Source organism: Corapipo altera, unplaced genomic scaffold, assembly GCF_003945725.1.
Source record: "Corapipo altera isolate COAL_440 unplaced genomic scaffold, ASM394572v1 52, whole genome shotgun sequence".
Lineage (NCBI taxonomy): Eukaryota > Metazoa > Chordata > Aves > Passeriformes > Pipridae > Corapipo > Corapipo altera.
The window spans coordinates 4,812,522-4,821,929 of record NW_020884930.1 but is presented as its reverse complement, the minus strand read 5'-3'; the positions used below and the strand labels follow the sequence as shown (position 1 = coordinate 4,821,929).

Sequence of the window (9,408 nt, the reverse complement as noted above, 5' to 3'; positions counted from 1 at the left end):
TGCCATCTCTAATGAGTGCTTGGCCAATCAGTCCCAAAAGATTACCTGGGTGGAGACTGAGCAGCCTCCCCAGGCAGTTCAGAGCAGTATTTAACTACTGCTGCTATAAGAAGGTTTGTTCTGATCCCTTAATCTGCCTCTGTAACTCCATCCCTTCTCTCCTGGCCCCATTCATAATGGGAAGAATTTATTCCTTCTCTCTTCCTAGCCATATCTTTAATATACTGTTCTCATACCTCAGTCTCCTTTTCACCAAATGAAGCAATCCCAATGCCTTCAGCAGGCCTCTGGGAGCAGTTTTCACAATCACTCTTCACTCTGCAGTTGATCCACGTTTTGCAATTTTTGTGGCAATTTTTGGCTATAACTTTTTTGCTAAAGTTTTACCAGCACTGTATAGAACACTTGGAAAACATCCCAAACTAAAGGCCCATGTGTGTAACCCAACATAAAGTATGCCTTTGTTTTTCAAAAGCATTTAATTATTGTTGCATTCAGTTTGTGATTTATTTTTCCAAGCCTTTTCTGGCCTACTTCCTCCCATCCACTCACTCCCTGTCTGTATTTGCACAGTTAATATGTGAAGACTCCATTCCACCGTCACTTCCCCAGTGGCTTATAGAGGCTAATGGATAACTATTAATTTATAATCATGCTACAAAATGAAAGGCAAAACCATCTTCCCAGAAAGAAAAGTTAGAAATACCATTTAAAAATATTTTGTGCCAATAAATCATGTTTGATGTACTCATGCTTACAGAACAGTGATTTTTTAAAAAAAGGCTCTGTCAGATACTTCAGAGTGTAATAGTTTGCCAGGAAGAATGAAAGGGGGAGACTATTACTTGTCTAGAACAGTTTTCCTACTTTGCCACCCCACCCTCCTTGTTTGTTTTGTTGTGTTGTTTTTTTTTTTTTAATTCCCCTTTACTTCCTTTCAGAGATAGCAAGGCACTGTTGTGGATTTGGGCTCACGGGAACTAAATACAGGAGGACTCTAAGCACCACAAACCCGAAGTGCTTGCAGCCCTCACTTCTGCAATATTTATTTTGAACATGCCAGAGAACCTATCCACTTTGCAACTTTTAGCCCCACAAATCTCTTTATTTCAGGGTTTCCTTCCCCCTTTCTTCAGTAGAAATGATGAGTGTAATTGCCATGGAAAGATGTAGTGATCTAACCCTCAGCCTGAAGCCCAGGCTCAGGGCAGGCAGGGAGACCAGAGGCTGCTAAAAGACATCAGTTATTTAAGTAAGAGCACATTTATCACCTGATTTCTCTGGTGAGAGTGACAGTTGTGGTGCTGAGTTACTTGCTCTAGTTCAGAGAGAGACTACCCTCAAACTACCATCCCTGAGTGACCCTCCTTTGAAGCAGATAAGGTGCTGGGTCTTACTAGAGATCACAATTCCTTCTCTTGCATGAAAGGCTGTCAAACACCAAGCAGGGTGGGTAGAGAAGGAAGTGGAAAAATAAAAGTAGTAGCACAGGAGAGACATTAACTACGTTTCTCGTTTTCTGACTAAGCAGAGTGAGCAAAGTTTGAAAATGCATGCTCCTGTAAGCCTTTTAAAATTAAAATACCTGAGTGTATATGAAAAAGCATACAAGATAAGAATCAGAGACAAAGCATTTAACATCCCACACGTACACTTTTACAAAGTTACAGCATTTTTCCCCTCAGATAATCCATTTTACGTTCCTAATTATTTCTGCACTGTGTAAAATATGCCTGCATATAAAGTTTACAATGGCCTCTTTTGCACAGTTTAGACATATATACAAGCCAAAAAAAAAAAAGGTTTTTTTTTAATTAAAATGTCAAGTACACAATTAGAGGTTGTAAAATATTTTTTTAATTAAAAAAGAATTGTGTGCAAAATTAGACAAAAAAAGACTTTTTTGCTATTTCAAAGAACACAAGAGATCAGAATTTTACGTTGAGGCTAAACTATGTCTGTGTTAAGAGCAGCTGAACACTTTATCAAGGAGAAACCCTCAAGGACTTGCATGATTTCAACGCCTGTGCTCTAAATGAAGGGCTTAGTGGTCTGTGTGTGCATGTTTGAAAATTGTGCATCAACTTGAACACAGTTAGAGGTCCGTCTGCTGATTTCCAGAGATCTGGTGATTTTTTTCTCTTGAGCACAACTGGCTTGAGAAGCAGTAAAACTGGGAACATAATGATAATCTCCATCTATGCTCGCTGTATTTGTTCAAAACATCAGAAAGGGTGGAGGAATCTGCACGAAAGAGTTGTGCAGGTCACTGAACACTATGATAAAAGCAAACATTTATTTTTTGATTTCCAAAATATCAAATATTTGTTGAAGAACCCAAAGCTTTAGTTTTCACCTTACACACACAGGATTTCAGTGACATTGCCTATTAAGAAAACAGTGCTTCACTAGGAGTATGCCAGAATTAATGCAATTATCACATGACCTTTTACCTCTCAAGGTGAAGTTTTACAGTCAACTCCAACACAGCAATGCCATTACTGTCCCTCAGTGTCTGCTTTGTTCACTTCTACCCTCCCATCTCTGGGCCAACACAGGTACTCGCACAGCTAAGCTGTAAACTTGCTGAAAACGGATTAAGAGGCAACCCCCATGGGTTCTTCCAGTTAGATCAGCTTCCCAGCCTAGTCACTGCATGGCAACACTCACTACAGACAAACAGCTGCGGGGTGGGAAGCTATGCAGCATAGTTTAGGCCGGGATGCTAATGAGCACCTAATTATGGACTCAGACTGTCAGCTATAGGGATGGGGTTTAACTTTATCAGCAGCAGATAAAAGCCAGTTTGTTAGCCAACTACTTGAGATGGTCACTTCTGCAAAGCACATGCAAAAGCAGCACACTTTGAGCAGGTGACAGTGAGGTGATGCTGCAGGTAAAGATTCTGCCCAGAAGCAGATTATACCCTGGGCTAAGTTACCTTTGCGTCAAAAGCAGGAGAACAAAACAGAGGACTGAGGGGAAGCTGAAGAACGAACAGAGGAAAGAAAAGGGCATAAAAGTTCTTTGACTATATGTTTTTAAAGGACTAAAGAGTAGAGGACCATTTGTTATAAATATATTTCTATACCTTCCTCTGAGACTACAGCACATGATAAAGCACCTGGTGCAGTCACCAATACATTGCTTTGCAGTTCAACTTGCATTTTTCTGCACAAGTGCTTTCTGGGTGACTTCACCCTTTGACTGTTCCTATACAGAAGATCAAGTAAACCAAGCTTGAAAGGCTCAAGTGGCCTGATCAGAAAGCTCACAAAGGCAAGAGAGTAGCTGCTGTTATACAAACAGTTTACTTCATTGCTGCAATTTTACATCAGCACGAGGCTTAGAAATCAGATTCTGTAGTTACCTAAGAAAGTAGCTCATTCTGCCTAACCAACACTACATCCTAGTGCATTGCTAGAAGTAAGATCATCTCTGCACTTTGTTCCACAGAGGAAACTCTCTCTGAGGATCTTTCTCTCAGTACTGGTATTAAAGCTTGAAGTAGCATGCATTTGAAGCCCTGGGAAGCATGTAAAGCAGCAGCCCTTACAATGACTGGAGTAGTCAAAATCTTTTAAATGATGGTTTTAACAGCCAAGGCTTTTATACATTGCAGCATGACATTCTAGAAATAGGAAAGACTAGCTGTGTTCCCAGGGCAGCAAATGAAAAGTTATGTTGAATATGGTCGTTATCTGAAGCAAACACTATGATGCACCCAAAACCCATCTCCTGGGGTTCATATCCTTACCTTCTCTAAGGAAGTCTAACTGCTGGGGCCTTTAAATGTAAATCCATTCTTTGGACACTGTCCTGGCAGGATCATATGTGTGTACAAGTCCGTCCTCTGCTGCATACTACAAACACAAGTTAAGATAGAAGCAATCAGAAGCCAAACTAGTGCAGAAGAGAGCCAGCAGCTGGATATGCAACCTTAACCTTTCTTAAAGCCCTGGGCAGACAAAGTTCAGGCCACAATTAGACATTCATAATGCTTCCATCACCACGGCATCAAGAGCAATTCAACAACAGAAACCACACTGGGGTAATCAGCCTCCTCTAACAGCACAACACAGGGGTACACACAGTATTTTGTTGAAGATCACTGCCTCCAGACTCCGGCAGTCACAACTGACTGGCCTCACGAGAGTGTCCCTGGAGATCAGAGATAAACACATCTCCTGCATAGCCACACACATTCTCAAAGTCTCTAAAGGGAAAAGTTAACAAGTTCACTACTTGGAAGATTTGCATAGACCACTTATCCTTCAAGTTGTCCTAATACTGAAGGATGCCACTGGCTACTCCTATTTATTATACAATTTTAAGATGAAAGTTAAAAACAGTGAAACAAACTCATTCTCCAAAGAGCCCATACTTCTTGTTCAAAGCCACCTTGATAATTTTGTTCTATCTCCTGAGCATGGCTTCAAGCACCTACCCATTTCCATCACCGTTTTCATGCTATTACTTAAACCTAGAATAACCTCTTCAAACTACACTAGAAAGGTAGTTCCCAGACTGCCTCCACTTCTGTTCTCCAAATTCAAGGCTACGAAAATATCATGAGAAAGTTTCTGCTAGACATTATCAGTCTTCCCTTTCCTTGCTTATATTTGTGTTTAAATCCTTAGCTAAAATGATATTTATGAAGACTGACTTTAGCTCAAAGGCTACTGCCTCAAGATGCCTTGTGGAAGACTCCTCCCTCACTCCCCATGAGACCTACAGTGTTAGCCTATATTCCATCCCTCTAAGTTACAGTTCATCTTCTTGAGTGCCTCTGCACTAAGTCCAGTAGCTGCATTTGCCTCCAAGCATGTGTTCTCACCAGTTTTTAGTCTCGCCCTAAGTTCCCACTATTTGCAAAGCCCTGGGTCATCTTTATGGAGCACAGTATCGAAGGGGATAGTTTAGTCACAGCAAACAAATCCAGCAGCAAAGCCATTCCTGGACACAGCATAAACATGTTTGTGGCTTCTCTTCAAACAAACCTTTTCAAAGGGTTTCACAAAGCAAATGAAATTCAATGAAGTTTAACATCCTGAACAACTATCCATGTCTAGGAGAGTTGCTTTTTCCATAGGAACTGCTTATAACGCTTTTTTATCTCCACAGTTTTGTGTTCCTGGGTACCTTTGTGAATAATTCTTCACTAAACAGCAGAGAGAGTCTGATGCCAAGGACAAGACTTGTAATCATTTCTATCAATTTTGAGCCTATTGTCAGAAAAACAGCTGAAGGAAGGTTTTATGCTGTAGAGTAGCATTTTCATACAAACTCATCACAACACATCTCACTAATGGTTTCCTGCATGCCTTTTCCATGATATTAATAGCCATACTAATCCCTAAAAAATACTACCACAGTCAATATACCTATGTACTGCTCAGTTTCTTAAACACAAGATCCAGGGGTCACCTAATGACACTAATGAGGCTGAAAATAAGTCTTCCCCTTTCCATTCAGTTTTGGAACTTATTGCCATCACATGTTGTCTCCAACCCCATTTTTTAAAAAGTAGCTACAGAGTAAGGATATGAACCCACAGCAGATATGTCCATCCACAGTTTGGATGTCAGATCCGGGCTAATGGTCTCTATTACCTCTCTGCCAAATATACCTGAGGGAGGAACTCTCCAGAGCTGCCAGCAAGGCAGTATTTGCTTCCATTTATTTCTGTTTCATGGACTTTTTAGACACAGCATCTTCTGCAGTCAATGGCAACTGTGGGATATTAAAGGTTAGTGCCACGAAGGAACATACCTGTCTTGCTTTAAAGCAATATTAATGCCACAAAAATATAATTTATTCAGGAGTAATAAAAATTCTTTTCTTATGCCCAAAATACTCCATTTGTAGATGACAGAAGCTTTGATATTCTTTGTCAGGTCTTTCATAGCCTTGTTCCAATTGCCACAAAACTGTAGCTACTTAACTGTTTTGTTTTGAATTGGCAGTTCCAGAAAATATCCTCTTTTTGCTAAAATGTCATGTAATCCACATGACTATCCATCTAATGCTAGACACTTGTATATATGTGTAATATTTAATAAAAAAAAAAAGAATTATTTTGCTCTTGGATTTAGTGAGCAAGATGCACCACTCGAGCCTATTTGCACCTGCACAGCTTTATAAAAAAGAGTGTCATTAACATTGGGTCCTTTTGGCCAGCCAGCTGAGGCTACCAGAAAGGATAATTTGTGCATCTGCAGTAAGAGAGAACTTAAGATATAGAATAGTTTAAGTTTTTCTAGAATTCCTATGAGAACAGTGCCATTACTTCCAAAACTAACATGAAGAGTAAGGAAAGAGACCTTTTGCCAGCTTTCTTTGCAGAGTTCTTATTAGTGGGGATAAAGGGCCCAGTCCCCAAAGTAGACCATGATGCAGCTTTCTTAAGTAAACTAATTTAGTAAGGCAATACAGAGGTAGCTTGTATCACCACTAAAAAAACCCACCAACAAACCAAATAAACAAACCACCCTCCCCCCCAAAAAAAAACCCCAAAACAAAAAAACCCAACCAAACAAAGCACCAGAAAACAATGAGACAGACTCCTTGGGCAATCTTGCTTTCCTTTTGAAACACAGCTACAGCCCTTGTCTTTGGGACATATCACTGTTAAACTGAAGTTCCTCTGCCTCCCTGGCCTTTGTAAGAGACAGGCCACAAGAACTTGCTGTAGTGGCCATGACAGCTTTACCTGGTGCTCCAGAGAACAGCTTTCCCACCATCTCGGCCACTTGGCCCTGCTGCTGTGCTTCCATATGCTTTTCCCTCAGCTTTGGTGGGACAGCATTTGCTGGGGCAAGAGCGTTTCCCTTTCAGTTTTCTTCCTCACCTTTTTTTTTTCCAGATGGAAAAGCAGGCAATAGAGGAGATGGGTAGTGAAAAGTGTCCAGAGAGGGATACAAGACAAACATTCCAGTCTATCTTCCCTAATTGTCCAGAGAGGGATACAAGACAAACATTCCAGTCTATCTTCCCTAATTAAACAAATCTCAGGAATAAATACTTGCATGTTTTACATCAGGTCAGACAGAATTTCTACAGTTGTTCTAAGTAGTTGCATATCACTATATAATGATGCAGAGCAAGGATTTAACTCTTAATACCCATCCAGTTCTTGAAATCAAACATGGTATGAAGCATTTCCCAATGCAAACCTCTTTTCCTTATGAATTGATCCTTCTTGATCTAATCAGGCAGATTGGATTTTTTTTCCAATCAATATTTCTGAGATTGTTGTATTCTCCAAAGACCCTCAAAATAAAACAATTAAGTTTCAGAAATCAGTTTTGGATGCAAGAACAAGTTTTCACATCTTGTAAAGGTTGATGTTGGCATTTATACCCTTAAAGGGATCCCAAACATTGATCACTAAAGTATGTGGAAACATTGAGGAACACTGTCTCTCCTGATTTCCTAACATTTTTCCATTACACATTTGCTTAACAGAAGGAAGCTGTGGTTTATATTACAAGTGGGTGTGAGTTGGGAGCAGTCAGCACACATAGCCAAGCAGGTTTTCAGATCTCTGCCAAGTATCTTGCAGGTCAATCAACAGAACCACAGACATATCCAGCACTATTTGCACATAGGAGCAGATATGTGCCTAGACACCATCTAGAGGTCTCATTTCTCTCCCTGCAGATTTTCGATCCCTGTTTTTCCTATGACTTAGTTCTCTGTAGTCTTGAAAAAATCTTTTGTTTGTTAAGTATTAACTATTTTCTGCTTTGTGACAACAGATACTGAAGATAACCTTTTCTCAAGCTACTGATTGACAGCTTCTATTAATTTCAGGACTCTAAGACAGGTCCTGTGTTGCAGGATAGTCTTACTGCATATACCTCACTGTAATACACAGAGGAACACTAGTAGGCAAAGAAAACTTGTCAAACTCATCCACTAGCATTTCAAGATTAAATTATCCCCCCCTTTGTGAGGTCTAGGAAGCTCAGCAGACCCTAAGCAGCTCTGCAGCACCCCAAAGTCAGATCCTCTGACTGAAGCCAGTAGAAGGACCAGAAAAAGCAATGGACACACATCATCCATTTTGACAGATCAGTCCAAAATCCAGTGAACAGCAGATTTTTTTCAGAGACTGCAAGGGATTTGCAACTACTTCTTTGGCTGGCACAGGACATGAGTATAATGTGCACATACACACAAGCTTGCAGCATAATGCCTATAATGTTCATTGCTGGAAAGCAGCCCCAAATCAGGAGGAAATGCAGCTTTACTATAAGGCTTTTTTAGAAGTGGTTCATACAGAAGTTTGAGAGAAGTAAAACTAGTTAATTTTGTAGTATAATTACCAAAGTTGAAAGTTTTAGCATGGTACTTTGTTCACAAAAACTAAGAAGACATGCTATTAGCAAAAGTATTTACATAACCAGAATAATTTTCCTTTTCCAAGACTGAAATGTTTATCCATTTAAAGAAAGGCCATGTAACTTGACAAATAGCAGGAGTGGTAGCACTAAACCATCAGATCATCTGTTAATCAAATAGAAACACTTAGATCCCCATGGCTGCTGTTTAATCATGGACAAATATCACAGACTCTGTTCTCAACAAGGAAGACTAAAAAAAAATGCTTTCAGGTCTAGAGGAGCCTTATTCCAAGATCTACCTAACTCTACCCCTGGAAACACCAAAAGCTCCTTCAGTACAGATGCCTTCCCCACATTTAACCAGATAACCTGCTGTCCACTCCATCTGACTACAGCAATCAGCTTCCCAACTGTGTAAGTTGATGGTAGCATGACGACAAGAAGCAGTGGGAATGGAGTCAGAAACACCTTCTGCCCTGGGTAGTGCTGGGACTTTTAACACACCCCATAGAAGGCTGCTTCTGAGTAAAGAGAAGTATCCAGCAATATATCTTTGTGCCCTGAATAATCCGAGATCACTGCAGTGTTTAAGAGAGCCACTTGCATGGATGACACACATGCCTTGAGGCACAACAGACAGATCTCTCCCACCACTGAACTGTGTTGTAAATAAGTTAAAAGGAAAAACTACACTCAAACTGATCTCTGCAGCAAACTTGAGCAATGTTGTAATCCCTCAGACTAATCCAAATGTTTTACCAGTTAGCAGAGGAAAAGTCAGAAGACAACAGTGAGAGCTGCTAGCTGAAAGTCAAGTGATTCAGTATGTTACACAAACAAAAGGAAGAATCCATGGTGCCACTTTGTATGGTGGGTTGAGTAAGTCTTGGACACTTGCTACCAGAAGAAACATTTTTACAGGCTTACCAACTTGGAAGGAAGGTGGAGTTCATTTTGTTTTTTTCATTTAAATAATTTTACTATCCTGATATACAGGTACCCATTGATCCTACAGGTACCCATTGATCCTACAGGTACCCATTGATCCTACAGGTACCCA

The 9,408-nt window shown here is 40.2% G+C and overlaps 1 protein-coding gene across 6 annotated transcripts in view; it reads right to left on the bottom strand.

Annotated features, from left to right (window-relative positions):
- Window positions 1-919: 919 nt before the first annotated feature.
- ESRP1 (epithelial splicing regulatory protein 1) overlaps window positions 920-9,408 on the bottom strand; it is a 39,246-nt gene continuing 30,757 nt past the window's right edge. For 4 of the 6 annotated variants that reach the window (XM_027659135.1, XM_027659136.1, XM_027659139.1 and 1 more), the window contains exons 14-15: window positions 3,758-3,863; window positions 920-2,244 (exon numbers count right to left, since the gene is read on the bottom strand). In XM_027659135.1, the coding sequence (XP_027514936.1) occupies window positions 3,773-3,863 (91 nt within the window). In that variant the 3' untranslated portion in view covers window positions 920-2,244; window positions 3,758-3,772. Of the gene's footprint in view, window positions 2,245-3,757; window positions 3,864-5,607; window positions 5,734-9,408 lie in introns of those variants that run through there. The other 2 variants (XR_003530280.1, XM_027659138.1) reach the window with 2 other exon arrangements.